The sequence below is a fragment of the Sporothrix brasiliensis genome (genome assembly GCF_000820605.1).
Source record: "Sporothrix brasiliensis 5110 chromosome Unknown Cont18, whole genome shotgun sequence".
NCBI classification, from domain to species: Eukaryota; Fungi; Ascomycota; class Sordariomycetes; order Ophiostomatales; family Ophiostomataceae; genus Sporothrix; species Sporothrix brasiliensis.
Window position 1 is genome coordinate 804,698 of NW_024467137.1, and position 27,518 is coordinate 832,215.

Consider the following 27,518-nt stretch of genomic DNA (forward strand, 5'->3'; position numbering starts at 1 on the left):
TCGCCTCGGCGGGAAATGTCCCGGGCCGCACGCCATCAGTATACGCAGCGTAGACATTGTTTTCCTTTTTTGCAAGTGCCCTCGCGTGGCTTGCATTTCAATGTCACATTTGCAGTGTCACATTTGCATCTCATGACGATTCCTTGCAAAAAGAAGGTAAGGATTGCCAACTAGCGCCGGATTTGCTGTAAGCAGGTCCGGCAGTGATGCGAAATGATTGGATCAAGTGCAATGGATTCCAGTGATCCCAGTTGCCGGAATTGACCCAATTTATGGCCGGCTTTCGCCATGCCTGGTTGGCCACGTACCTACGCTTTGCGGCTTTGATATCGCACAATTGGATTCCGAGTCTGTCTCCGCTGTTCTCCACGCGGCTGGGCCCATGCATTATACAAACCCGGTAGTTGAGGGCGTGTCAAACTCTCAAACCAGAAAGGCGGCAAAGCAAAGCGAGGATGTTCTTGTATGAAAACTGCAGAGTCCAGATTGTGAGTCTATACGACATATGTCGGTCTATGAAGGAACCGAGAATCGACGGTTTGGCCAGACAGGTCAAACCGCTCGGCTAAAACGTGGCCGAACTGACATATTTCCAGGCCAAGGACCCCGTGGGGATGCGAGGAGGACGACCGACCCACTTCCACTGTCATACAACGTTCAAGTTCCTGAACAGCGTCTCTGCGCTCTCACCTGGACGTTGCTCCTCGGCACGGGACAAAGGGAAACGAAATGGCAACGAAACAAAGCTTGGCTCTGCGTACAACACCACGGCGTCCATAAAAGAGCGACATCACCGCCACCGTCGAAGCGCTTGCGGTAATCTTTCCCTGGTGAGCAGCACACGGACGCACCACAGTCGCACCGCCGCCTTTTCTCCGTTACTGTTGCCAAAATGCTCAAGTCCGGTTCGTCCGTGACGATCGTCTCGGCAGCCTTCCTGGCTGTCGGAGGTTTCCTTTTCGGCTACGACTCTGGCATCATCAGCTCCGTCATTGCCCTCCCTACGTTTATCGACTACTTCCACAACCCCAGCGACCAAATCGACGGCGGCATCGTCAGCTCGTTCCAAGGTGGCGCCGTCCTGGGCACCATCATCAACATGCTCTTCGCGGACAAGCTCGGCCGCAAGCGCACCATTCTTCTGGGCGCCGTCACATCGGTGGTCGGCTCGGCCCTGCAGTCTGGCGCGGCGGCGATGGTGATGCTGATCATCGGCCGGTTCATTGGTGGCGCTGCGGTTGGCATCCTCACGAGCACCATCCCCATGTATGCGTCCGAGCTGTCCATGCCAAAGTGGCGCGGTGCGCTTTCTGGTCTCCTGCAGTGGTTCCTCAGCTGGGGCTTCCTCGTCGCCCAGTGGCTGGGATACGGCGCTTCGTTCTCCAAGACTGCCTTTTCTTGTACGTGTCTTTTTTATTGGCGTCCACCGCTACGCGTACGGCTGCTTGCGTACTCACACTACTCACACCCGGACCAGGGCGATTTCCACTCGGGTTTCAAATTGTCCCCGCTCTTATCCTGATTTCGGGCATCTGGTTTCTCCAGGAATCGCCTCGCTGGCTCGTCGAGCAAGACCGCCACGACGAGGCCAAGGAAGTTTTACATAAGCTGCGCGCCGGCGACAACCCCGACCGAATCGAACTGGAGTACATGGAAATCCGAGACGTGATCGTGGCCGACCGACAGGTTGCAAACGTCAACACCATGTCTATTTTCCTCAAGTCGTCCTGGCGAAAGAGGCTGCTGCTTGGATGTGCCATCCAGGCGTTTGGCCCCCTCTCCGGCATCAACGTAATCAACTAGTGAGTGCCTGTGGCTCTGCCGCGGACCTGTCTCTCTACCATCGATCATGCGCGCATACTGACAGTACGTGTCCGTCAGCTACGGGCCCCGTATATACAAGATCCTCGGCATCGAAACGCACACGTCGCTGATGATTATCGGCATCAGCGGTGCTCTGTCCATCGTCTACTGCAGCATTGGTCTCTATGTCCTTGACAAAGTGGGCCGTATCAAGCCGCTGATTATTTCTGCCTTTGGGCTGGCCGCCGCTCTTCTGGTCAACGCCGTCCAGGCACAGTACCTCAACGAGAACAACGCCAGCCAGTTGCGGTCCATGGTGGCCATGAACTTTGTCTTCAGTCTCTTTTACACGCCGCTCGGCATTATCAGCTGGGTGTACCCGGCCGAGATTTTCCCGGTCGAAGTCCGCGCCCTCGGAAATGCCATCACCACCTTTACGAACTGGGTTATCAACCTCATCTTTGCGCAGTTCACGCCACAGGCACTGTCGAGCGTTGGATTCAAGTACTTTTATCTCTTCTTTGCTTTCAACATCATTGCCGCCGTCTGCTACTGGATGTTCTTCCCGGAAACAAAAGGCCGCACGTTGGAGCAGATGGATGTTCTCTTTGGTGACCAGCTTGTCCCCCATGCCCTTGATGATCCTGAGGGTGCAGCCGCGGCCATGGCCAAAGAAGCTCGCGTCACGCAACATATCGAGCATGAAGATGCCGCATGATTGTCCATTACGCCACGGGGAGCAGGATCGTTCGGAAAGGCGCCTACTTTCGACGTAACATCGACACTTGTCACCATCGAGACGTCTGTGCGTTAGATATTTAGCAACTGTTTACCAAAAACACACGAGTTCGGCAAGAGGTGGACTGGCAGTGGTCTAGACGGACAAGCACGATGCATCCTTCGTCCGGCGAAACGCCTTACGCTTTGTACGCGTGGCCGTGGCCAGCATTGTAGCTGTCGTCGTCGACAAAGGTTTTGTCGAGGCCTATTTCTAGTTAGCATGTATAATCAGCTCAGTCCAGAACAGCCAGACAAGAAAAAACGTCGTTGCAGCAACACTTGATACGCCATTTACCGGTCGTAGGGGTAAAAACGGAGGAATCTGCTCCTACTGGACCAACTGGCGTTTTGATGCGATAACGAGCACTGCCTGTACGACGCAATCAGCGTCATACAGCTTGGCGTGAAGTTTTCCACGATGGCTGATTTTCAGCTTTGGAAAGGGCTAATGTGTTTTATTAGACTCGCCATGCACTCGTTTGCCCACAATCAAAAACGGCCGCCAGCCCGCTTGCAGAGGTCGGTCGGTGGTGCGGATCAGTCTCCGATCGGCGGGACTGGTCGGCACTGGACCCAACAGCGGCGACCAGGATCAACTGGTATTATCGACCACTGCCACCAATGGCCAAGGGGTCGTATGTTATGCGTAATTCGACTTGTCGGCGGTATCCGCCGAGTAAATGGTAGCTAGCGCGGGACTAAACCCGCTACCATTACGTATCAAATTGAAAAGTAAAACAATAAAACAAATACAACAAAATTGTTACGTTTATGACTCTATTTAATTTTTTCCCTCTTTTTTTTCAATTCCAGACCCCCGTTAACAAACGCTATAAATCTATCCTTCGTGTCAACACCAACCATGTCTTCCTCCGACTTACTTCTTGTTACGGCCGGCCCGTACCGTTTCCTGGCGCGGTTCGAGTCCGACGCCGCACCCAAGACCATCGCCATGTTCCGGACACTGCTGCCGTATCGCCAGAAGCTGATCCATGTCCGGTGGAGCGGCGAGAGCTTGTGGGTGCCGCTGGGCGACCAGGATCTCGGCATAGATTACGAAAACCAGACCAGCCACCCCGCGCCGGGCCACATTCTCGTGTACCCGGGCGGCTACTCGGAGACGGAGCTTCTGTTTCCCTATGGCGGTGTGCAGTTTGCGAGCAAGATGGGCCAGTTGGCGGGCAACCACTTTTTGACAATCGTGGCTGGACACGAACACCTGCGCCCGCTGGGTGAGCATGTGCTCTGGAAAGGCGCGCAGGACGTGTCCTTTGAGGTGGCCGACGAGGCAACGTGAGTGGATGGGTTAATGCGAATGTGATGCTATTCTGCACGTTGCGAGTGCCATTGCTAATACAATGTAGTATTGAGCAGTTCCGTCAAGACAAGGCCAAAGCGAAGTTATGAGCCGAGACGGAGCAAGTAAATGAAGCAAGAGAAAGAACCACTAGAAACAACGTAAATAGAATCTATATTCATGTCCCACATATTCACAAGACCATTGAAAGATATCAGATAGGCCATTCGCCTGTGGCCACGTTTGGGAATTGATCCTCGTGGACGTTGGAAAGAGTCGTAGGCCCGCCTCGTTCTGAAACGTCCATCAGGTTCAGCACGGCGAGAGCGTGCTCTCCGGCATTTTGAAGGGTGAAAGACATTGAGGGTCGGCTGGGCCAGGCGAGCCAGGGTGGACAGCGACCGAGGCTTGGTTGGGGCGCGGTGTGCACGGGACGGGGCCGGTGCAAGGCTGCAGATTTGCAAGTCGTCTGGCTCATTAGCAGGGTAGGTATAACGTGGCAACGAGGGATGAGGGGACCCTCAATGCGTTCACGCACATAGCACGGGACAAGAAAGATTAATGCAAAAGCATGCAAGATCCAGAGAGAATCGACGGCATGGTAGAGGCTGTGGCACGACGCAACATCCACGGCGAAAGGCCCCGCCGGAAACGTCGCCGGGTTCTGCGACTGGAGGTGCCAGACGTCACTGGCCGCGTGCGCCGACTGCGAGAAGAGGATCCGCGCTGCGGTCGTCAGGCCAATTTCAAGCCCGCCCAGCGCCCGGACCGGCATGTTCTGTGGCTGTGGGTCCTGCCGTCGACTGGGCTCGCTTTCAGTCTCGCCGGACAAGAACAGGACACGGCGTAACGCGGAGCTCTTTAACGTGAGCTGGCACCACTGCGTTACTCCATCAAAGAAGTGTATACATTCGCTAAGGTGTTGCACATGGCCGAAGAAACGAATTGGAGGAAAACCATGTTTGACTATGCTTTATTTGCCGGTATATGCCAAGGGGCACCTAGAGCTACGTTACGAACGATGCGCGATGCAGCTTTACTTTCGAGCTAATATCAACCCGACAGTTGTTGTCCGCCATAGTATCGCGTAATTAACATGCGTCGTACTCTGTAGACAACAACATGAGACGAGTGGGCATGTCGAGGATGCGAGAGAAACACTGTACAAAGTACGACGGCAAAGTACTATATACGCCAGAAGGACATACAACGACATGAGTTGATATTTGACGGTTGTGTTTCTCATGCCCCGCCGGCCGGCCGCGGCAGAAATCGCAAAGTGTCGCTGCAGTTCGGTGCCCAAGTGCTCGCAACGCGCACTTCGAACTGTGTGGCCGACGGCTTGGCCACTGGAGGAGGCGCGATGAAGCGGATGCTGGACAGCCGGTGCTCAACGCCCAGCCGTCGTCATTGGCTGCCCAACAGTTGTCAATCAGGCACTGGTACGAATCGATCCTGGTCAACACGAACACGAGGTCGGAAGGGGCGTCGAGGAGGCCTGCGAGAACGTGCCGTCCCATGTCAGACAGGAAGGCAGGCAGGCAGGCAGACAGGCAGGCAGACAGGCAAAGTCATCCCGCTCTGTATCCGGCTCCGTGGGTCGGCGGAGCAAGAAGGTTGATGTCACGTGATCGACGATGGCCCGTGGGATGTGGCCCAAGTTGCCAGGCAGGCTCAGGCGTGGCTTAACCATGGCGCTTCGATGCCGATGGACTTGGCGAGGAGTCTGCGGGGGGTGCGCATCGCTGTTCCTGGCTGCAAAACGTACTGCTTCATGTATCTCTCAGCGCTCGTTCACATTACGGTTCTTCGGTGGTTTCTGTGCCTTGCAAACCCAACTGTCGTCGTCTTTTTCTTCTTTGTCTTTTTCGTCTTTTTTGTTCTTTGATATCGTCATTTCTTCTCTTCTTCTCCCGCAACTGGATTGCATAGAGATTCGATTGTTTCATTGACGTACGTTCTATCAATACATCGACAAGCATGTGTCTCCGCTCTACTTTCAGTGCCACCAATAAAAAACAGTACGGCGTAACATGAACCATCTCCTGATCGTTCAGTTGAGGTCGAAATAAGGTGAAGCTTTCGTGTCGTACTTCACGAGGCACTGGCCAATCAGATGAGCGATTCCGGTAGTTCTTGCCTTGTTGGGAAGAACAGCTTGTTGTGACAGCGAAGTGGGGGGGTTCTTTCCCGAGTCAGCTAGACCGGCTGGCTAGCTGTCCGTTATGGCAAGGCCGAGACCACCGAATCGCGCATTAACAGTTTTGGCAGCCAGACCCACCATCTGCTGTTAGTCTGTATTTGAAATCCTGTTCACTAATCATTAAATCGCCTCGGCCGTGCCTTCCCACTGCTGCAGCTCCATGACCTCAACCGCGACCTCAATCTCAGCCTCCATCCCAACGCCAACCCCAACGTCCATCACAGCGATCACTACGAATTACAGAGCAATCGATAAACAACCGTCGGCGGAAGCGGTGCCGCAACTCTTACATCTTAGACCCTGGCGCGTCAACCCGCTTATCAATCCAAATTCCATTGTCACGACACCTACTGGGCCAGTCATACGCCGTGCACGGCACGCATTTTGGGGGTTTTTATTTTCTTTTGTCGTCTTATACGAAGAGCGCATTGTCGTTCCCCTCTGCTCATTTAGCAGGGAGCACACTCGTCACTGCCTCGGTCTGCTTACAAAGACTACGCGTTCACGGTTACTACGTCCAGAGGGGGACCTGTGCACGCCGTAACCGGGAGACACTGTCCCCACGGCTGCTCTGTGAAGAAGTGCTTTGTTGACAAAGCAGTCGTTCCATCGTTTTCTTTTCATTCCCTGCTCTTTTCGTCTTCCCTTGTCACGTCGAGGCTTCGTTGTCTTTGTCTACTCCACCCATTCCGCTGTCTGGAAGTGGACCCAAGGCAATTCAAACTTGTTCCAAGCTCTCCGTCTCTTTTCTGGTGGTGCTTCCCCTCTTTCGTCCCCTTATTTCGCCCTGTCCATGCTATCATCTTCCTTATCCACTCTTTCCACAACTTCCACAGTCAGACAGACGGGTGAGTAGTGTCCACTTTTCCACACTTGGACCTTTCGTCGTCTGCCAGTGTCCTGTGTTTCCCACCGACTCGCGACCATATATGAGCGCCAAAGGCGTCCTACACGAGGCGTCTCGCCGCACATCCACGGCCTACATGGGGTCCAATCTCGACATTCTCAATGCCGTCCAGTATGACATTGGCGTGCCGCTGCCCGCCGTGACACGGGCCTCACGCGCCGCAAAGCGGAAGAGGCCAGCCACGACGACCGATGCCGAAGGGACCCGAGACGCCACAGACATCGCCGGCGCGCACAGCCCACGGACAATGTCACACAATTCTACCGTCGCCGAGCTGCTGTCGGCGGTGGATGGGGCGCCGCCGTCCAAAGGCGGCCGTAAGCCGACGAACAAGCCTCGGGCCAGCGGAAAAGCCCCGGCCAAGACCACCGCCTCCCCGGCCGAGGCGATTCTGGACTCGGTGGAAAGCGACGAGGGCGACGTCGATGGTGAAGAGGCCGACGCGGAAAAGAAGCGTGCACGTGGCCGGCCACGGATCGACGTCAAGGACGTCACCGCCGCAGATGTGAGTTTGTCCAGAGGATCCGCATGCACAGATGCACACAGTGCAAAAGGTTACAAACAGGCAACAATGCTGACACTTTCAAAACAGCGCCGACGTACCCAAATTCGACTGGCGCAGCGGGCGTACCGCAGCCGCAAAGAAAAGGCCATTGTGTCTCTGGAAAAGCGCGTCAACGCGCTCAAGGCGGCCAACGAGGCCATGAGCAACGCCTTTATGCGCCTGCACGACTTTGCCCTGGGCCGCGGCTTGCTGGACCAGCACCCCGATCTGGCACAGCACCTGCGCCAGACGACCGAAGTGTTTTTGGAGATGGCACGGCAGTCGAGTGCCGACGAGGACATGGACGATCCCGACGAGGAGGAGGCACACGGCCTCGGCAACACCGGCGGCACCGACAACGGCAGCAAGCCTGCATCCGACGATGCGATGCGGGCGTTTGAGAAGAAGCAAAAGGAAATTACCGATGCGGTCCAGATGTTTGGCTACCAGGCGCAGCATGAGCCTGTCCACAAAGCCGGGAACGCACACGCGCGCAATCCTGCACAGGCCGAGGCACCGGCCTTGCTCAGCCAGCAGATGGTGCTGCCATCACAAGCGTCGCCCATTCGAGCGACAGACAGCGTGTCGAACCAGCTGTACGGCGGCATCCTCATGGCGCAGGCGATGAACCTCGACACCGACAGCAATGTGGGCTCCTTTGACTCACAGCCCGACGACGTGGTGTTTGGGAGCGCCTTCGGCACCATGAACATTGTCAACGCGACGGCCAGCACGGAGTCGCTCGACGGCACCGTCCCTGTCGGCTCGTATTACACCGCCACGGCGACGGCCAGCGGCAACGGAAGCACATCTACAGGCACGGGCAGCAACAGCAACGACATGAGCAGCGGCACCGGATCGGCGCTGTCCGTCTCCCCGGCGTCGGGCCGCAACACGGATTTTGGCCTCGGCAACGATTTCACCTTTGACGGACCCGCCTTGTCGCTCTTTGCCAACTATGCGACGCCGCCGGCTGCTGGTGCAGGGGGTGGCCAAGCACAAGCACAGACGGCGGCCGCGGCGACGTCGGCGAGCGACTTGGGTCCGCACCTCGCCAGCACCGACGCATTTATTGCCAGCGCCGCGATGGGCCGCCCGACGGCCGGGCTGCCGCTGCCGATGCCGTATCCGGGGCTCCAGCCGCCCGGCAAGTACCCGCCGGACTTCTCTTTTGGCCTGCGCCTGCGGCGGTACGCCATTGAGAGCGCGTACCGGCTGATCAGCACGGCGGATCCGCCGGTGGACAGCTTTGCGCGGGCCTTTGGCTTCTGCATCATGTTTGAGCCCATCGACACGATCCGCCGGCGGCTGCAGCGGGGGCTCGAGACGCCGTATTCGCCGAGCAAGTTTACGCGCTGGGAGCTGCCGTTTGTCAGCCGGTACCCGGACGTGGAAGACGCGGCGGGTGCGCTGGCGGCGGCGGCGGCATCGCCGGCGTCCCGCAGTAGCAGCGGCAGCAGCAGCAGCACCAACAAGGTGCTGCCCAACAACAGCAACAGCGACCACCGCGGCACGGGGGTGCGGCCGGCGACGCCGCAGATCCACGTGACGCTACCCGGGTTCGAGGGCGCGTTTTACGACTGCGAAGAGACGGAAATGTACCTGCAGCAGCGCGGCGTGCACATCCCGCCCGACTCGAACAGCGTGATTGTGGAGGTGGACGACGCGGACTTTGCCGTGGACACCGCGACGATGGCGACCCGTGGCCGCAAGACCAGCGGTGACGACAGGACGTCAGCCAGTACGGCAGTCGGCACGTCAACCGACACGTCCACCAGCGCATCAGCAAGTACATCAAAGTCGGCCCGCAACGCCACGAGCACGGCCAGCACGAGCCGGGGCAGCAGTGGCGGCAGCAACAGCAGCAGCATACCCTCTACGCAGAGCGGCACGGCCCTTGGCATGTTCAACTACCTGTCGCCGGACCTGATTAAGCCCAAGACGCGGAACGGGGATGCCACTGCCGTGGACTGGGGCGGGTCGAGCAGAAGTGGCGTTGCCGGGACCATTGCTGCCGCCGATGCTGCTGCCGGTCGTGGAAACGGCAGCAGCAGTAGTATGGACGAAGAACAGCTATTCATGTCGTTTATGGAGGCGCCGCTGTTCCGCGTGCCGTCGCCGTCGCCGCCGCCCGTCAATTTCCCGCAGCGGCGTCTTCTGTCGCTGAACGTCGACAAGTTTTTGAGAGGTGAGCAGTCCTTGCTGTGTCCTGTGTCTCCCTTTTTGCAGTCCTTGTTGTGTCTATGTTCTCCCCTTTTTTCCTGACACTAACGTATGCCTGCAGAACTCGTCCGACGGGGCACGTGCCTCGGCCAGACGCCTGGCTTCCGGGCGTCGGACGTCAATGAAGCCTTCTGGAGCGCCACGCGCAGCGCATCGGCGGTGTAAAGGCACGACATAAGAGACGACGGTGTGCTGTTTTTCGGGTTTTCGGCTTTTTTGTTTTTTTTTTTTTTTTTTTTTTTTTTTTTAGTTCTGTTCTTTGTTACGGGGCGACTCGTAGACGGCGTCATCCTATCTCAGCTTAATCATTACGTATTTTCTGATGTTCCTGGCCATCGTGCAAAGTGGTCGACATGCGTTCCAGCCGTCTGGACGGATTTGTGACACAGGCCAACCCTGTCCTCATGCTCTTTCGCGCAGAGCAGGCGAGGCGCACATAAGGGGACCGGCATGAGGGGAGACTCGGCTGCATTTGTCTTGCTGTCTTGCCGATCATCTGGGCGCGCACTGGCCTTTTGACGTGCCGAGTCGAGGCAGGGCCCAGTTTGATACATTTGCCATGTTTTGGACGAGACGACTGCGCCCGGTAAAAAATGCCGGAGTGCGGGGTTGGAGGCCATGAGGTTGTGGGATTGATGAGGACTGAGTAATGAGGCCCGTGCAAGCGTTTTGTGCAACTGGGTGTGCGTCTTTGACGCTCTTGTGCGGCTGTCTGAGGCTCATTTGAGGCTCATTTGAGGCTCTCTTGAGGCTGATCGCCAGATCTCCGACACCCCTTGACACCCAACCAGCCTTACCAGTACCCGGGTTGTGTGTCTCTGGTGGCTGCGCCGGCTCGTATTTCAATTCTTTCGTCTTCGTTTTCCCTTCTTCGTCTTTTGTTCTTGTTCTGTATTCGTTATTCGACAATTGAAAACACAGAGGCCCTCCTATTTAGACGTCCTGGCTGCCGTCCGTCGCATTGGGCTGTTGCATTCTCTTTTCTTTTCTTTCCCGTCTTTCCTTTGTTTTTCTCTTCTTTCCTTTCCTTTCCCTTTTTCTCTTTTTCGTCTTCCTCTCGTTTCCCACGTTCGCCATTTCATCACAGTACTATATACCCAAACGATCGCCCTTTGCTCTTTGCAACAGTCGACAATGAATTCTTCCACCTCGGCGGCCGCGCCAGAATCGCCCAGCCAGGCAGACCTGGCGGCCGTGGACACCGGGCCCCAGCTGAACATTACGGTCTGGGGACTGACGGGCGTCGCGACAGCGTTCTTTGCCGTGCGGCTGTACTGCAAGTTATTACGAAAGCGCCGTCTGCGGTGGGACGACTGGGTGCTGGCGGCAGGATGGGTGAGTTTGTGCCTTTTCACGAGGATGGCCAGGATGACCAGGGCAGTGATCGTCACTAACTTGTTGAGACCGCCCTCGTAATCTCGTGTGCGTTCCAGTCGGCGTGCGTGCACTACGGCCTCGGGCTCCACGGCCGCTTCATCAAGCCGGAAAACCTCGACAACCTGCTCTTCTACTCGTACGCCGCGGGCTTCGCGTCGACGCTCGCGGCGGCGTGGACCAAGTCGTCGTTTGCCATCACGCTGCTGAGCATCTCGGACGGCCGCACGCGGCACGTCGTGTGGTTCGTGCTCATCTCGGTCAACGTGGTGCTGGGCCTCAACGCGACGCTGCAGTGGGTGCAGTGCTGGCCGCCGGGGCGGCAGTGGCACCCGGGGGCGCCGGGGACGTGCTGGCTGGGCAGCCAGCACAGCCGGGCGTACAACATCTTTGTGGCCGCGTACTCGGGCTGTGCGGACATGGTGCTGGCGGTGGTCCCGTGGAAGATCCTGTGGCACATGAAGATGCGGCAGGCGGAGAAGGTTGCCGTGCTGTTTGTGATGAGCATGGGCGTGTTGTAAGTTTGTGTGGGCAGGCGTGCGTGCGTGCGTGCGTGTGTGCGCGGTAGACCTTGTCTGTTGGCTAACACGAAGCAGTGCCGGCATCACGTCGTTTTTGAAAATCATGTCGCTCGATGCGATTGGGAACGTGGATCTCAGTACGTTGTGTCCGACTGTGGCTTGTTTGTGACTTGTTTGTGCTCGCCGTCGTCCCTATCGCTAACATCGCAGTCACCACGGTCAACCTGTTCATCTTTGGCACGGCCGAAGGCGCCATTACAATCATGGCAGCGTCAATACCCATTGTGCGCGCTCTGCTGTATTCCGATGCACGACAATGACGCAGTGTCGGAGGCGGCAGCATGTGGGAGCCTCGGCCATATACACCATTTAATACAGGGCCGGGCTGTGTAATGTAGATCCAGAATGCAGGATGCGAACAAATAATAATAATATTCAAAATCAAAAGAAAAGAAAAGAAAAAAAAAGAAAAAGAATAAGAAAACATATCCAATGCGTGCTAGACAAAAGGTACCGGCAGATCTGTACTGAAACAGAAAGGCCGGACCCCACACGCTGCCGCATCTTACCCGATGTTTAGCCTTGCCGGTACGACATTCCCAGTCCGGGACAGAGCATGAAATACATAAGTCGTCCTGTCGACACGGCGATGATTTGTTGGCTGTTGTGCGGCATTCTCTGCCAGGCTGTCCACGATAAACTGTCCACACTACAGCCATGTCCTCGACTCAGACACAGACGAAGCAAGGGGATGTCCTCCCGCTGGAGACGCTCGAAGTGGCCGACAGGAGGCTGCAAGACGACGGCCATGGGACAACGACGACAACGACGGCAACAGCGCCCGCCCGAATGAGTCGCAGCACGCAGATCAAGATCCTGAGCGCGGGCTTCTCTTTTTTTGTCGCCGGCATCAACGACGGCAGCATTGGCGCCTTGTTTCCGTACATTCTGCAGGACTACGGCATCACGACGGCCATTGCATCGTCGGTGTAAGTCACACGTACAGGCATGCACCAATAACCCATGCACACATTCACTTATTCACCTGTGGGAGATGGTCGACTCCCGACAACGTCTAACAATACACACCCCCCCCCCCCCCCCCAGGTATGGCGCCAATTTTGTGGGCTGGTTCGTCGCGGCCCTGTCCAACACGCACCTGTGCCAGCACCTGTCCCTCGGCGCGATGCTGCTGCTGGGCGCCGCCCTGCAGACGCTGGCGCACGCGCTGCGGCCCTGGCAGCCGCCATATGCGCTGTTTGCGGCGAGCTTCGTGCTGTCGAGCCTCGGCCAGGCGTACCAGGACACGCACGGCAACACCTTTGCGGCGGGCGTCCGGCCGGCGGCGCACCGCTGGCTGGCGCTGATTCACGCCATGTACGCGGCGGGTCTCTTCTGCGGCCCGTTTGCGTCGACGGCGGTGGCCTCGTCGGCGGTGGCCTCGTCGGCGTCGTCGCGGTGGAGCCTGTTCTACTACGTCCCGCTGGGCCTGGGCGTCCTCAACGTCGGCCTCGTGGCCTATGCGTTCCGCGACGTGCTGGCCGTCAAGACGAGGAGCCAGCCTGCCGCAGCCGACACCGCAGTCGACGCTTCGCCTGGATCGGACCGCCGTGCCCGCGACTTGGTCCAGACGGCCCTGCGCAGCAAGAACGTCTGGCTGCTGAGCCTCTTCTTCTTCTTCTTCTTGGGCGCCGGCGTCACGGCCAGCGGCTGGATGGTCGAGTACCTCGTGGTCGTGCGGCACGGCGACATTGCGCGCATGGGCTTTGTCCAGGCCGGCTTCAGCGGCGGCAACCTGCTGGGACGGCTGCTGCTGGCGGAGCCGACGCACCGCTTGGGGACGCGCCCCATGATTTGCATCTACACGCTGCTGGCCATTGGGCTGCAGCTGTTGTTCTGGCTGTACGTATTTGTTCTGGGTGGTCGCTGACGTGGATTTGTGGTCCGGCTACTGCTTCTTCTTCGATTTCTATTTCTCTCTGCTCAACGTCTTTTCCGTACTGACTCGCCAGCGTCCCCAACATCATCGTGGCGTCCATCTCGGTCTGCCTCCTCGGCTTCGTCATGGGACCCTACTTTGCCACGGTGCGTCTTCTCGTCTTCTTTGCTTGTGCTGCCTGCCCAGGACTCTTCTGCTGACACAGACAACCGCCCAGGGCATGTCCATTGGGTCCCGGCTCTTTGCGCCCGAGATCCACCCCACCGCGCTGGCCTTTGTCTTTGTCATTGCCCAGATCGGCGGCTGCCTCTTCCCCATCATCACGGGCCTCGTCGCGTCCCGCGTCGGCGTCCACATCCTGCAGCCGATGCTGTGTGCGCTGCTGGTGGCGACGGCCGTGAGCTGGCTGCTGGTCCCGCGGCCCAAGGAGAGCGGGCATGCGCTGCACGAGGAGTAGCTGCAGATGTGCCGTGCTGCGACAGCCGTTGGATTGTGGCAGCTTTTCGACGTTGTGTCGTGTTGACGTGTCCAGAAGGCATATCCCTTTGAGACTGTCTGATCCTCTCTGCATTTCATCGGCGGTCCATCAAATGACAAATAAATGGATAAGGAAATGTCGAGGCTGGTGTATTGTGGAACCCGAGAGTGCATATCGTACTGTATGTATGGTGTGGAGGTCCTGGGGAAGGATGGACACTCTCGCACATAGGCATAAACATTCATATTTCATAGCTCCATAATTCGTGATGGTGTTCTGTCTCGTCTGCTGCCTGCTGCACAGAACCTCTCCCCCCCCCCCTATATGAGTTCGTCTTCCTCGCGCCACGGCTTGACACGGCCCTCCAGGCCAAACCCGGCATACTCGACGCGCTGCCCGTCGCGCTGCTGGTCGACTATGCGGCCGAACCGCAGCCGCAGCTGGCCCACGTCCGGGTCGACGGGCTGCGCGCCGACCGAGCGGCGGTATGTGTCGGCGGCGGCCTCGTCGCCCAGGCTGTGGCCCGCCGGCACCAAGAGGGCCTCGCGCAGCTGGTCGCTGCGGGTCGTCAGCAGCGTCGACGAAAACGACAGCGTGCTGACGACGCCGTTGTGGCGCAGCGCGCGGACGCCGACGAGCAGCATGGCCAGCAGCGTGGCGCCGAGCGCGGCGGCGTAGGCGGCCCAGAGCGTCGCGCGGCTGTAGACGAAGAAGAGGTGCGTCTCCGTGTAGGTGACGCGCGCGCGCATGGTGGGCGGCTGCGGCGTCGTGTAGCCGTCGAACGCGAGCAGGCTGTACGTGAAGTTGCGCGACAGGTCCTCGATGGCGGCGGCGAGGGTGCCGTTGCGGCAGCGGCTGGGGCGCACGGCCGAGACGTTGTTCGCGGGCGAGTCGAAGATGACGTCGGCCATGCGCAGCAGCGAGCTGTTGTAGATGTCCGCGCAGTTGATGAGCGGCGACTGCAGCAGCGGCAGCGTCGCCGCCAGCGACGTGCTGCCGCGCGGCGTGCCCGCCTGCTGGATGGAAAAGGCGCCGTCGGCGGCCACGCTCAGCGTCGCGCCCAGCAGGTAGGAGAACAGGAGGTGCGTGACGTAAAAGGCCGGCGTGGCCTGCGTGCAGTTGCCGTAGGCCGACGTGTTGGCCGTGTAGTTCAAGTTGTCGTAGAGGTGGAGCGCCGACACGCTGCCGCAGGTGTCGGTCCATTCCTGCGGCTCCAGCAGCTCGACGCGGCGCGGCACGACCGTCTGCACGCCGTCGGAGAAGTCGAGCGTCACGTCGTACGAGGTGTTGTACAGCTGGCAGACGATGTTGTTGCTGGCAAAGGCGCTGGTCGACGTTGAAGACGCCGACGAATTGTCCCACAGCGGGTTGACGCCAGTCGCCGCAATCAAAATCATATTGTAGAGGTACGACGGCGCGGCCGCCACGTAGACGAGCGACTCGGCAAGGGCCGTGGCGGCGTCGCTGGCGTTGGCGCTGGCGTTGTTGGGGTTGGGCAGGCCGAGCTCGCCGTAAAAGACGTCTTCAAACGTCGCAAACGTGTCGTTGGCCGAGCCCTTGGGGTTGTCGATGCGCCACGTCGCCGGCACGCCGGCGCCGCCGTCCTGCGCCAGCGCCTCGGCCAGGCTCATGCACTTGTACGACGGCCCGTACAGCGTCTGGTCGTACGAGCTGTTGGGGAACGGCGCCGCCACCTGCACGATGCCGTTGACGGCGCCGTCGGTGCTGGTCGTGCCGCCCGCGCTGCCACCTGAACTGCCACCTGAACTGCCTGAACTGCTGCCGCCGCCGCCGGCAATCGCGGCCGACGAGTACACGTTGCTAAAGAGCGTGGCAATGGCAAAGTGCGCGCCCTCGATGCGCCCGGCGCCCTCGGACGACACCCACAGCAGGTAGTCGCTGAGGTTGAGCGCCGGCACCGCCAGCGTCAGCTCGCTGGCCAGCGGGCGCGCGGCCACCGCCAGCGTCGCCGGCGTGACCACCGACGCGAGCGGCAGGCACCAGGCCAGCACCGCCACCAGCACGACGACCTTGGCGTGGACGATGATGCTGCGGCTCGCAAACAGCGCCAGCGGGTTGTTGAGCAGGTCGAACAGCCCGTCGATGCCGTCGACCGTCATCGCCGTCCGCCGCAGCGTGTACCACACCTGCTGCGCCGCCACCGACGCCACCACCATGGAGAGCGCCGTCTTGTTGAGGAACGCCAGCGCCGTGCCGAAGCGCAGCGCCCACGTCTGCGGCCCGTTGTCGTCCTGCGTCAGCGCGCTGATTTTGTCCAGCAGACTCGAGCCCGAACTCGAGCCCGAGCCCGAACTTGCACTCGGCGGCGCGTCCGCGAGCTGGCCGTCCTTCTGCAGATAGTACAAGTCGTGGCCGACGGCAAACAGCAGCCCCGCGACAAACAGCCCGACCGCCGCCGCCGGGTAGCGCCAGCCGATGCGCAGGCGCGGGTCGCGGACCCGCGGTCGGAGTGTCGCCGCGCGGCCCAGCATGCCCGTGAGACCACGCCGGCCTTTGGTGAGTCGTCTGCCTGTCGTGTTGTCGCCGGCGTCCGTGATAATGCCGTTGCCTTTGCTGTCGCTCCTCACCTCCTCCACACCGTGGTTCGTATAGATGCCCTTGTCCGCCATTGTTGAAGCAAAACCGCGTGCTGCAAAAGAAGCGAAAGCAAAAGGAAGAGGGGTGGAGAGTGGAATAGGAGAGGCGGCTGTTGCTGGTTTCCACAGGATACTCTGGCTCCGCCTTCTCTGCCAAGAACTGAAGCGCCAAAAATAAGATGAGACGCGCGGGGGACAGGCCAGGTTTTCCTGGTTGCAGAAGGGCTCTGCCCTACCAGTATTTATTTACGTAGAGGTGCGAGAAAAGAGAATGGAATAACGAAGAAACACAAGTGTAAAATGCGTACAGTAAAACGTAAGAACAAAAACGTAAATACATAAATAAAAGCCAAAGCAATGCAAAGACGCGAAATGTCAATCTTTCTTACTGACATCGAACAGCGCCGGGTAGCTTCTTGGCGTCACTAATCCTTTTTGAGCTAAATGGGACCGGTGAAACGCTCAGGGACCACAGCTGAACTGTGCCGCAAATTCGATTTGTCGGCGGCGTCCTGTCACAAAACACAGCCTCAGTCTCCCGTTGCTCGATATTGGTTGGAGGATCGTGGTGTTGCAGTTTTCATGCGTCGTCGATATCTGTGACGATGTAGGATGAGACAAAAACATGCAGATGTAAAGTACACATACGTACAAAAAGTATGTTGTATTGCAAGTAAACCACCGTACTGTGACATGCTAAGCGCCAGGGTGGTCCGGGCCGGCCAGACGAGGCCAGAACAGGAATTAGTTGCGAGTCGTGGCGATTGCAGCACACCAATGCTCGGGCCCTCCCCACGTTGAAGCGGCTCTGTGATGATGCTGTCAAAAGAACGGAAGTCGGCATTTCATGATGACGTGTTCAGGTTGAAGGATTATGAAGGTTCGCCTGGGACAAATAAACCGGTACTAGAAAAATCATAAAAAGGAATAAGTCAGACAATAATCTAGTATTTTTTTATTAAACATGAAAAAAAACAAATAAAAAACTAAACAGTTCTACCAACAGGACCATGCCAAAGGAATATGTGTCGTACGTCGTACAATGATATAAGATTGACTAGCCTAAATTAGCCCATAAGGCAAACTTGTTCTTAAAAAGACAAAATCTAAAATACATGTTGTAAAAAGTAAGAGAGCTTCTCTCTTCCGGCACCATGGCCTGAAGAGCCGATCCACACCAGCAGACTCTAGACGCCCTGGCGCCCTGACGCCCCACGCTGGCAATCTACTCCTGCTTGCCCCGCGACAGGTACCACGTCGTGGACAGCGTGCCGTCTGCAACGCCGAGCGAGAAGAGAACAAGGGCACCGCCCCAGCCGATGCGGCGCGGGAAAATGCCGGCAATGCCGCCGCGGCGGGGGGCCTCGGCCGTGTTGCGCAGCACATGGGCCGTCGAGAAGGACGAGGTCTGGCCGGCCACGCGAGTGGCGGCGCGGACAGCAGTGCGGGCGATCATGGCGGACATTATGAGGGGCATTGAGGTGGGGTTGAGTTTAGTTGTTAATTGGAGAACTGTGGTTGAAGTGGTTTATGGTGTGTTGTTCTGTGTTTTGTGTTTTGTGTTCTGTGTTCTGTGTTTTGTGTTTTGTGTTCTGTGTTCTGTGTGTTCTGCCATCCATACTGTCCTCCTCAGCTGGATTTATATGCACAATGCTGCGTTATGCTCTGGCGTTAGGCTTGGCGACGGTGCGTGGATGAAGCTGATGACGTTGTGTTTGAGTTGTGCTGTGCGGGTGTTTGCGGCGTCAACGGGCCTTAGCGGACCTTAGCGGACCTTAGCGGGCCTTAGCGGGCCTTGCTAGCGCTAGCGGCAACCCTCCAGCCTGTCTTACCTACCACAACGCCCACTGCCGGCAGTCTTGGCGGTTCATTGAATGGCCGTCTGACATGCAAGATGCTTTTCTTACTGCGTTATGCTTCGGAATTGCCAGGCACAGTTGACCCATTGCCGTGGCATTGTCGCGTGCCATGCACATCATCGGCAAAAAGTCCGCTCACAGACGCTGAGCTGATTCCGAAATGACGTATTTTAACAGTGTCCACCCTTTCAAAACGTGATGCTTGAACAACATTGATTTCAATAGAGACAGACAAACTGTTAGTCACGCAGTCAATACAAACAAGTCCTTTGCTCGACATGCGATACGGACAAACAAATCACCAAACGCCAATGTCATAACCATGTCCTGACCCGATCCAATCCGATGCTCACGGTTTGTCGCCAGTCCTACTCAACCTCAACCACATCCATTCTCGCCTACTGCGGCCGCCGGATCGTTGGCGGCTTAAACGGCTGTCTCAGACGGTCCATCGGCGCCAGGGTGCTGCCTCTCCGACCTCCTCCGCCTCCTCCGCCTCCTCTACCTCCTCCACCTCCTCGCCCAATGCCGTTTGCCTGCACCTGCGCATATGTAGTCGTGTGGAATGAAGTCACTGGACGCGTTGCTATGCCGCCGCTGCTTCCTCCACCACCACCACCACCACCACTCTTGCCTACCAGAGCACCCAGCTGGTGGTTCTCCTTACCAACCACCGGCCGCTGTGGCGCGCGGTACGGCCGCGGCTGGTTGTAGCCGTACGGCTGTGGCCGTTGTTGCCGCTGTGGCGGAGGCGCACTCGCAACCGATGGAACAGCGACCGGCGGCTGTCCATCATCCAGCGTCGGCTCTGCCTCCCGTGGTGGCGAACTCGAAAAGTGGGCGTACCGCTTCTGCCTGCCCTCGTTCTTGTCCGAGTCCTTGTCCTTGTCATTGCCGCCTGCTTGGCCCATCGCGTTGGGACCACAAACAACCGCGGCCGGCAGCATGTTGCCCCGGACACCACCGAGCGACCGGTTCTTGAGCTCGGCCGGGATGCCCACAGGGACAGCAGGACCAGGGCTTTCTTGTTGGTGGTACTGGTGCTGGTGCTGGTGCGGCATCGCAAACATGCTCGAGGATCGCTGGAACCCGGCTTTGACGGGTGCAGTGGTTTGGGGTCGTGCTGCTGCTGTTGCTGCTGTTGCTGCTGTCGTTTCAGCAGCTGTACCGGTCGAGTGGCTCCGCGTAAAGCTCTGCATAATGGTCTGCTGGCCTGTCGGTAGAGCACCCCGTTTGCGTTTGTCGGTCGTTGTCGATGTCGATGTCGACGGCCCAGGCAGTGGCCGTTTGGCAGCTTCGGCAGCCTCGGCTTCCAGCATGGCCGAATGGTGTGCCGACGCGGTTGTGAAGCCCGGGTATGCGGCACCGCCGCCCATTGTAAAGTTGGAACCGCCGCCCTCCATAGTTGTCGTGTAGCCGCGCTGCCAGGGTCCTTGCTCGCCGCCGCTGTAATTTGGCATCTCCGTCATCATCCGCCGCCGCTTCGAGTTTTGGTTGTTGTCATTGCAGTCCGCGTACATCTGCCCGCCCTGCTGCTTCTGCTGCTGCTGCCGCCGCCGGCGGAACCGGCTCGAATACTCGTACCCGCCGTCCTCGTCCTCGTTGTGGTAGCGCGAGGCCTCCAGCGGGTCCAGCGGGAACACGTCGTCCAGCAGCGGCACGTTGGACGGCAGGTCCTGGTAGATGGCGCGCTCTTGGGGCACCGGTCGCCCCAGGATGTCGCCCATCTCCTCGAGCAGCGCGCGGTCGTACGTCGGGCCGCGCTCGGCAAACCAGACGTCGACAATGTCGGCCAGGAACGGCGACAGGTTCTGCTCGCTGCGACGGGCCTCGCGCTCCTTGTCGCGGTCCGGCGCGCCAAAGAGCGAGTAGCTAATGTTCAGCAAACACTTGGCCCGCGTCATGGCCACGTACAGCAGGCGCCGCTCTTCGTCAATGTCCTCGGACCGGCTGTGCGGCAGCGAGCCCTCGTAGGCGGCCGGGATGAACACCACAGGCCACTCCAGGCCCTTGGCTGCGTGGATGGTCGAGATGGTCACCATCGGCAGCGGCTCGTCGCTGCCCTCCTGCGTCTTGTCGGCGTCGGCGGCGAGGCTGATGTTGGCCAGGAACTTGTTGAGCACGTCCGTCTCCTTGGTCTGCTCGACGCCGTCCACGGTCGGCAGCTCGTCCTCGGCCATCAGCAGCTGCGCGTTGTTCATAAACTCCCGCGCAAGCGTCACGAACTCGTCCACGTTGGCCCACCGCGTCTCGTCGTCGCCCCCATACGTCTCGCCAATGTACGTGCGGTAGTCGAGCTGCTCGGTCAGCGCCACAATCAGCTGGACCAGGTCGCATGCCTTTGCGGGTTCGGTTGTCGTGAAGGCGTCGGAAATGGTGCCGCCGACGTCGCTACCCTTCCCGCCTGCCTTTCCTTCTTTTGCTCCCTTTCCTTCACTTCCCTCCTCCGCCCCCTCCGCCCCCTCCGCCTCCTCCATCGTGCCCCTGAGTCGGCCTTGCAACCGCTGGATCAGATCGATAAAGCGCCCCATCTTCTTCTCTGTCGGCGCCGTGATGCCCGTCTTGGCGACCAGGTCGCCCCGGCAGTGCTTCGTGATCAGCGTCCACAGGCTCATGCTGCCCGCCTCGGCCTCCTCGAGACACCCCTGGATCGTCTTGGGCCCCACGCCGCGCCGCGGCACATTGATGATGCGCGCCAGCACGTCGTTGTTGTGCGGCTGGTGGACCACGCGCAGATAGTCGACGAGCAGCTTGACCTCGGCGCGCTCAAAAAACTTGCGCCCGCCCATCATGCGGTACGGCACGCCCGCGCGCGCGAGCGCCTGCTCAATCGGCCGCGACAGCGCCGCCGACCGCACCAGAATGGCCACGTCGCCGTGGTTCAGCATGTGGCCCGTGAGCAGCGTCGCCCGCCGCGTCTCCTGCAGAATCCACTGCGCCTCGTGCATCGCGTCCTGCAGGCGGCGCAGAACCGGCAGCGTGCCCTTCTTATGGACCGGCAGCAGGCTCTTGTCGTAGCGCGCCGGGTCCTGCCGGATGACCTGCAGCGACGTGCTCAGAATGCACTGCGACGAGCGGTAGTTTTCCTCGAGCGCAATCTCGGCCGTGTGCGGGAAGTCGGACAGGAACCGCGCCAGGTTCGTCGTCTCGGCCGACCGCCACCCGTAAATGCTCTGGTCCGGGTCGCCCACGACCGTGATGCGGCGGCGCGCCTGCGCAAACAGCTTCATGAGCTCAAACTGGACGCCGTTGGTGTCCTGGTACTCGTCAATCAGCACGGCCTGGACGTTGGCCACGCACGCCGGGTGCGCCCGCAGCAGCTCGGTGCAGCGGATCAGCAGGTCGTCGTAGTCGAGCAGGTTGAGGCTCTGCAGGTGCTTTTGGTATTCGTCGTAGACCGTCTGCAGCGCGGCCACAAAATCCTTGCCCTCGGCCGAGCCCCCGGCGCCATGTGCCTGCTGGCTGCGGTTCTTCTGCATCTTCTGCAAATTCGTCCTTTTGTTCTTCGTCGCCTCGTCGTCGGCATCCCCTCCCACGCACCCTTTGCTCTTTTTCTTGCTGATCCACCCGCGCGCCATGGCCGCGTCCAGCGTCACGTCGAGCCGCTTGACGATGCGCTTGATGATGGACTTGCTGTCGTGGTCGTCCACGATGCTGAAGCCCTTGGCCACGCCGATGCGCGTGCCGTACGCCGACAGGTACCGCAGCGCCACGCTGTGGAACGTGCCTAGCACAATGCGCTTCTCGCGCCCCCCGCCCAGCGCCTTGCCAATGCGCTCCTTCATCTCGCGCGCCGCCTTGACCGTAAACGTCGCCACAATCACGTTCGACGGCGTGTGGCCGACCTGGTCGATGAGCCACGCGACGCGCGACGTCAGCGTGTGGGTCTTGCCGCTGCCGGGGCCCGCCAGGATGGCAACCGTGTCGGCCGTGGACGTGACGGCGCGGCGCTGGGCGGCGTTGAGCTTGGAGAGGAGGGCGGAGTGGCCAGACCACCCATCTCCCCGCTCCGCCGGATCCGTCTCTGCCTTTACTTTTTGCCGTGGCGCCACGAGCATGTCGTCCGTTGCCTTGGCCTTGGTCTTGGCCCGCTTCCTGGGTGGTTCGGCATGTCGGGCAAAAATCGGAGCAGGCAGAGTAAACAGGGTCGCTGTCGTTTCTGTCGCCCCTGTTGTTTTCTTCGCCTTCGTCGTCTTCGTCGACGTAGTCAACGCGTCTGTGATCGTCGTCGCGTTAGGCGTTTGTTTTGGCTGTGTCTTCACTGGCGTGGCCTCTGGCGACGGCTCGATCTTGTAACAATCGTCACTGCTGTCGGCCTCCGAGTCGGAACAGAGATCGATAACCACTGATGTACGGTCCATGGCGGTGCGCGCACGCGTCGTGTTGGGGTATATCGCTGGTGCCTGCTCGTTTAAAGTGAGGCTATTGACTTGCATGGCTCCCAGTAGCGCGTCCAAGATGCGCTATCCAGGCGGGCCATCCACACAGTGTCGCGTACTCACGTGACTAAGGTGCGCTACTCAGACCCACAGAAGCCACCGACAGAAAGGCATGATCTGCAAGCCATTGAGAACCCAAGGCTGAGATGAAGCACATGCATGGTTTATGACGACAGTCCTATTGTGTTTATACAGTTGGCTGGCTATTTGAACTGCCCCCTACGGCAACCACATCTATAACAATGACAGCAAGAGTACCTATTTATGTACTCAAGATTATATCCTCTGTTTCTAGGAAATGTTGAACCAGTTAAAAGGCACATTCGATAGACAATGCTGGTATTGTAAACGACAATTGTAAACGACTAGACGTCCAGAAGTGGAAGACGCTTCCAAAGAAGGGTCGTTGTGGACAACGCAAGACTAGAACCACCAAAACGTCAAGGGAAAACAGCAGAAAGAAAAAAATAGAATACGCCCGGCTCGTAACGTAGATAATAACAGGAAACGAATCAATACTCCATATTTATCATCTCTATCCCCCATATGTTAAAGATGTAGTAGAAACAAAAGCAACCCTACCCCCTGTGAAAAACCCCCGGCAATATCCGTCCATAAATAACAAACAGGCAATGACAAACATGGAAAAGACTGTATACAATCCGACGCAAGAACGTCGATGCAGATGGCAGTCATGTACACTGCAGTGTATACAGTAAAAAACAAATAAATGCCACAAAGTGAGCTTCCATAAAAGACAAGGCGTTATATGAACGAGACAAAAAAGGTATAATGATGAGACGCTTGAGAAACAAGACACAATCCGAAAACAGGACATGTGGCAGAAAGAAGAGAGAGGAATGGAACGGCAACGCTACGCTGCAATGGCTTCCGGGACAGCGCCCACTCTGTGGAACGTATCCTCCCTCGCAGCAATGCCATCTTTGCTCTCGACCTCGACCTCACTCTCACTGTCGTTCTCACTCTCGCTCTCGGCCTCGCTCTCAATTTCGCCCTCGCCCTCGCCCTCGCCTTCGCTCATGCTTCCGTACCCCGTATCGTTGTCAATGCCGACCACGCTCCGCGTCACGGCCAGGCACCGGCGCACCATGCTGTGGCGCACGCCCGCGTCCAGGCCGCCCCGGTCGCTGATGGGGCCGCCGATCCAGACGCGCAGGGAGCCGGCCAGCTGCTCGAGCGAGATCGCACAGGCGTCGGCAGCGACGCGGCGGGCGTGCAGGGTCTGCATCAACCGGAAGGCCGCGGCACAGGCCAGCAAGGACACTTGGTGTTGGGCGCCGGGCAGGACAGCGTCGACAGACGCCAGAATGTCCTGGGGCAGGGCGGCAAAGCGCTCGAGGTGCGCAAGGGCCATGGCGCATCGCAGGGCTATGAGCGCCTCGCGGTCGGCCATCAACCGCGTCAGGGGCGCATCGACCAGTGGCTGCAGGCTCTCGTCCGCGTTGAGGCTCGGGCGCAGCGCCTGCAGAGCCACGGCGATGCTGGCGCCGCGCTTCTCCTCGACAAGCACCGCGCGGGCGACAAGGGCACGGACTTGGGCGTGGGAGCCGATGGGGGCGATCTTGGCCGCCAAGTCGATTTCGGCAGCAATGGAGTCGGCCAGGTCGGATTGGTCCTCATCGGTCTCGGCGGCCAAGGATGTCATGAGAATGCGATGCACGAGAAGAGACGAGAACCAGGCGGCAACGGCGTCGAGTGGCGAGAGCACGGCCGGGTCCTCGACAACGGCGTTCATACCGTCCATATCAACGACGGTAGCCGGCACGTCAAATGTGGTGGGTCGGTTAAACGCCAGATTGTAGGCGCGCTCGATAACATCGTCGTTGAGGACGTCATCGCAGTCTTCGGCCAGGAGGGCCTCCAGGTGGCTGGGAAGTCTATCGTCGGCTTGCAGCGAGTACGCACTGCTGACTTTGTCGCTGCCGCTGCCGCCGCCGCTGCTGTCGTTGCCGCCGCCAGCGCTGCTGCTGCTACCGCTGTTGCCGCCAGTGTTTTGCAGCTGCATGGCCAGCAGATTCCGCTCGCGCGCGGCGTTCCACTTGCCGCGGGCCCAATAGGCGGCGACGGCGTCGAACAAGGCGTTCTTGCCGAGGTGGCGCACGAGAATGCGGATGTGCAGGGCGTTGAGCATGAGTCGCAGGGGCGTATCGGGCAGGGTATGCGAAGCCAGCAACGTCAGGGTCAAGCGCCTCTCGTTGATCTCGACATCGCCGCCGGCCAGCTGGGCGTCCAGAGCAATGGCCCAGGACTTGATGCGCGCAGTCTCCTGGTCCTGCGTCAGACCCGTCAGCATGCTGTAGCGCTCGATGCCAAGGGCATTGCGGGTGCTGAGCTTCATCATCTTGAGAATCAGCGCGGCGGCCTCCAAAACAAAATTGTGGCGCGGGACCCAGACGGTCTGGATGGCCGTCAGCCAGGCATTGCGGCGAACGTGGATCGGCGAGGCCAGCGACGGCGCCGCCTGTGGCACCTGATGGGTCTTGTCTTGGGCAGTGGGCTTGGGCGCAGCGAAGAAGGAGGGCACAAAGGCCCACAGGAGCATGCCCAACAGCAGCAGAAGCTTGAGGTGGGACACGATCTGTGCGGTCGCGACGTAGTAGCCGCCGAAGCCAAAGTGCGCGTCGGAGACGACCAATGGGCGCAGAAGCTGCAGAGGCAGAGCGAACAGGCCACGGCCCTCGGTCGATTCGGGGTCAATCTCCTGCTCTCGCGCAGCCTCGAAGAGCATCAGACCGGCAAGCGAGCCAACCATCATCTTACCGAGGTAAGGGGCGCCGGCCTGCCAGCGGCTCTGCTGCGCTTGCTGTTGCTGCTGAATCTGTTGCTGGCGGAGGACGGCAGGTGTGCCTTGGAAGGGCTGTTGCGGGACGGGGTAGGGACGGCCAGCGGCGGCCTGGGCCTGGAGGATGCGCTTCATCTCTTCGGGGACGGGGATCATGCCGACCGGGTCTGGACCGCGTGGTGTGGTGATTGGCGGCGCACTCATAAAGGCGGCCATGGGGTTCGGCTGGCTGGACGCGGGACCACTAAAGGGCATGGGCATGGGCGACGGCTGTGCCATGGGGCTCATGGAGTTGGCGTTGGACAGGGCGCCATGCATGAACAGCTTCTCGAAGGCGGCAATGCGCTGCTGCATCTGGCTGTTTTCGTCGAGGAGCCGGTTGTTCCGCTTCTCGAGATGGCGAATGTACTCGGTGGCTTTGCTGAGGACGGTGGCCTTGTTGAGCTTGTGGGCGGGCGTCAGGCCGTGCAGCTCCTCACGGTCTTCGGTGGTGTCCTCGCCGCGCGCGCTCTTGGACATGATGCGCAAGCTGGGCACACTGTCCCGGAGCGCAGCGATCTTGTCGTTGAGGTTTGTGCGATAGCGCTTCTCGATCATGTTGTGAGCAGTCTTCTTGACGGGCTGGGAGCCGTCCTCGTCCTCGTCATCGTCGTCCTCGTCCTCGTCGGCCGACGGCTTGCGTTTGCGGCTACCATTGCGGGTGGGATCGGCGGCGTCGGGCGAAGAAGCAGCACCGCCGCCAGCACTGGACTGGGGGCTGGCCTGGCTTTTCGGACTGTGATACTGCAGGTGGGCGGGCATGGCGATGTTCTTGAGAGCGGCCTGCTGCTCCGGAGTCAATGAACTCAGAATTTCGGGTGCGGGTTGTGGCCGGACCTGGCCTGGTTCCTGTGTGGCGACTTGGCCTGGCTGCTGGGATTGCTCTTGCTGGTGGAGTTGCTGCAGGTTTTGCTGGAAGAAGGATTGTTGCTGCAGCTGCTGCTGAAGCAGGTCGCCGTCTTGGCTCTGATCGGAGGGTTGCTGTCCCTGCTGGAGGGGCGAGTCCGCGTGTGGACGCTGCGGAAGCGGCCAGGTGAACTGCGGTGCGGCGTTGGAGACTCCCCACTGCTGGGCGCCGAACTGGAACTGGGGGTTGTAGAAGCCGCTGGGGATGGCGGCCGGGTTGAAGCTGCCCTGCAGCTGCTGGAGGGCAGAAGGGTCGAAGCCGCCGCCGCTGCCGGCGTTGAGGGTGTTGGGAAAGAAGCCCCAGCTGTTGGGGTCTTGGAGGAAAAAATCACCACCGGAGGCGGGGGCGGAGGTCGTACCGGCAGCGTCGGAAGGGATGGAAGGGTCGGGGGCGATGGTGGACGAGGCAGTGAGGTAAGGCGGTACGGAGCTGACGGGGCTGTTGTTGAAACTCGATGTGTTGCTGGCGTCGCTGTTTGTGCCGCCGTCGCTGGTGATGCTGTTCGTCTTGGCCTTCCTGTTGCGATGCACGGAGGACTTGGAGCTGGTATTGCTGCCCGGACTCCGACTGAGGCGGTTGCTGGCAGCTGCTGCGCTGGTGAAGACGGAGGGTTCGGGTTTGCTGTTGGGGTCGGTATTCATAAGATCCTGTTGGTGCGTGTCAACAAAGCCATGCGACATGGTGCTGCTGGTCGTCGCCGGCATGCTTCCCAGGCCGTCAGGCGAGAGATCATAAGACTCGAGACCCGCAAAGGCTTGGGCAGCCTCCTGTTGATCAGCCATGATGCAACCTTTCGACCTTGAAG

General features: G+C 59.4%; 10 protein-coding genes across 10 annotated transcripts; 6 read left to right on the forward strand and 4 right to left on the reverse strand.

Annotated features, from left to right (window-relative positions):
- Positions 1 to 892: 892 nt before the first annotated feature.
- SPBR_01609 (hexose carrier protein) lies at positions 893 to 2,521 on the forward strand (the record flags this gene model as incomplete). The annotated part of the gene is made up of 3 exons (XM_040759919.1): positions 893 to 1,400; positions 1,478 to 1,791; positions 1,868 to 2,521. 3 exons carry the CDS (start codon positions 893 to 895, stop codon positions 2,519 to 2,521), a joined length of 1,476 nt encoding a protein of 491 aa, XP_040619233.1.
- A 924-nt stretch (positions 2,522 to 3,445) lies between these two features.
- SPBR_02108 (uncharacterized protein) lies at positions 3,446 to 3,880 on the forward strand (the record flags this gene model as incomplete). The annotated part of the gene is made up of 1 exon (XM_040760417.1): positions 3,446 to 3,880. The coding sequence occupies one exon, from the start codon at positions 3,446 to 3,448 to the stop codon at positions 3,878 to 3,880; it is 435 nt and encodes a 144-aa protein (XP_040619234.1).
- A 598-nt stretch (positions 3,881 to 4,478) lies between these two features.
- SPBR_02145 (uncharacterized protein) lies at positions 4,479 to 4,730 on the forward strand (the record flags this gene model as incomplete). Its single annotated transcript, XM_040760452.1, has 1 exon — positions 4,479 to 4,730. One exon carries the CDS (start codon positions 4,479 to 4,481, stop codon positions 4,728 to 4,730), a length of 252 nt encoding a protein of 83 aa, XP_040619235.1.
- A 2,282-nt stretch (positions 4,731 to 7,012) lies between these two features.
- SPBR_01300 (uncharacterized protein) lies at positions 7,013 to 9,922 on the forward strand (the record flags this gene model as incomplete). Its single annotated transcript, XM_040759611.1, has 3 exons — positions 7,013 to 7,495; positions 7,583 to 9,722; positions 9,819 to 9,922. The coding sequence occupies 3 exons, from the start codon at positions 7,013 to 7,015 to the stop codon at positions 9,920 to 9,922; spliced, it is 2,727 nt and encodes a 908-aa protein (XP_040619236.1).
- Positions 9,923 to 10,891: 969 nt separating this feature from the next.
- Positions 10,892 to 11,972, forward strand: SPBR_01856 (uncharacterized protein; the record flags this gene model as incomplete). Its single annotated transcript, XM_040760166.1, has 4 exons — positions 10,892 to 11,092; positions 11,191 to 11,648; positions 11,728 to 11,789; positions 11,863 to 11,972. The coding sequence occupies 4 exons, from the start codon at positions 10,892 to 10,894 to the stop codon at positions 11,970 to 11,972; spliced, it is 831 nt and encodes a 276-aa protein (XP_040619237.1).
- A 397-nt stretch (positions 11,973 to 12,369) lies between these two features.
- On the forward strand, positions 12,370 to 14,048 carry SPBR_01585 (MFS transporter; the record flags this gene model as incomplete). The annotated part of the gene is made up of 4 exons (XM_040759895.1): positions 12,370 to 12,641; positions 12,760 to 13,554; positions 13,665 to 13,737; positions 13,797 to 14,048. 4 exons carry the CDS (start codon positions 12,370 to 12,372, stop codon positions 14,046 to 14,048), a joined length of 1,392 nt encoding a protein of 463 aa, XP_040619238.1.
- Positions 14,049 to 14,389: 341 nt separating this feature from the next.
- SPBR_01394 (uncharacterized protein) lies at positions 14,390 to 16,699 on the reverse strand (the record flags this gene model as incomplete). Its single annotated transcript, XM_040759705.1, has 1 exon — positions 14,390 to 16,699. One exon carries the CDS (start codon positions 16,697 to 16,699, stop codon positions 14,390 to 14,392), a length of 2,310 nt encoding a protein of 769 aa, XP_040619239.1.
- Positions 16,700 to 17,891: 1,192 nt separating this feature from the next.
- On the reverse strand, positions 17,892 to 18,131 carry SPBR_02148 (uncharacterized protein; the record flags this gene model as incomplete). Its single annotated transcript, XM_040760455.1, has 1 exon — positions 17,892 to 18,131. One exon carries the CDS (start codon positions 18,129 to 18,131, stop codon positions 17,892 to 17,894), a length of 240 nt encoding a protein of 79 aa, XP_040619240.1.
- A 792-nt stretch (positions 18,132 to 18,923) lies between these two features.
- On the reverse strand, positions 18,924 to 22,886 carry SPBR_01224 (DNA helicase II; the record flags this gene model as incomplete). The annotated part of the gene is made up of 1 exon (XM_040759535.1): positions 18,924 to 22,886. The coding sequence occupies one exon, from the start codon at positions 22,884 to 22,886 to the stop codon at positions 18,924 to 18,926; it is 3,963 nt and encodes a 1,320-aa protein (XP_040619241.1).
- A 952-nt stretch (positions 22,887 to 23,838) lies between these two features.
- SPBR_01237 (sterol regulatory element binding protein Sre1) lies at positions 23,839 to 27,495 on the reverse strand (the record flags this gene model as incomplete). The annotated part of the gene is made up of 1 exon (XM_040759548.1): positions 23,839 to 27,495. The coding sequence occupies one exon, from the start codon at positions 27,493 to 27,495 to the stop codon at positions 23,839 to 23,841; it is 3,657 nt and encodes a 1,218-aa protein (XP_040619242.1).
- Positions 27,496 to 27,518: the final 23 nt, after the last annotated feature.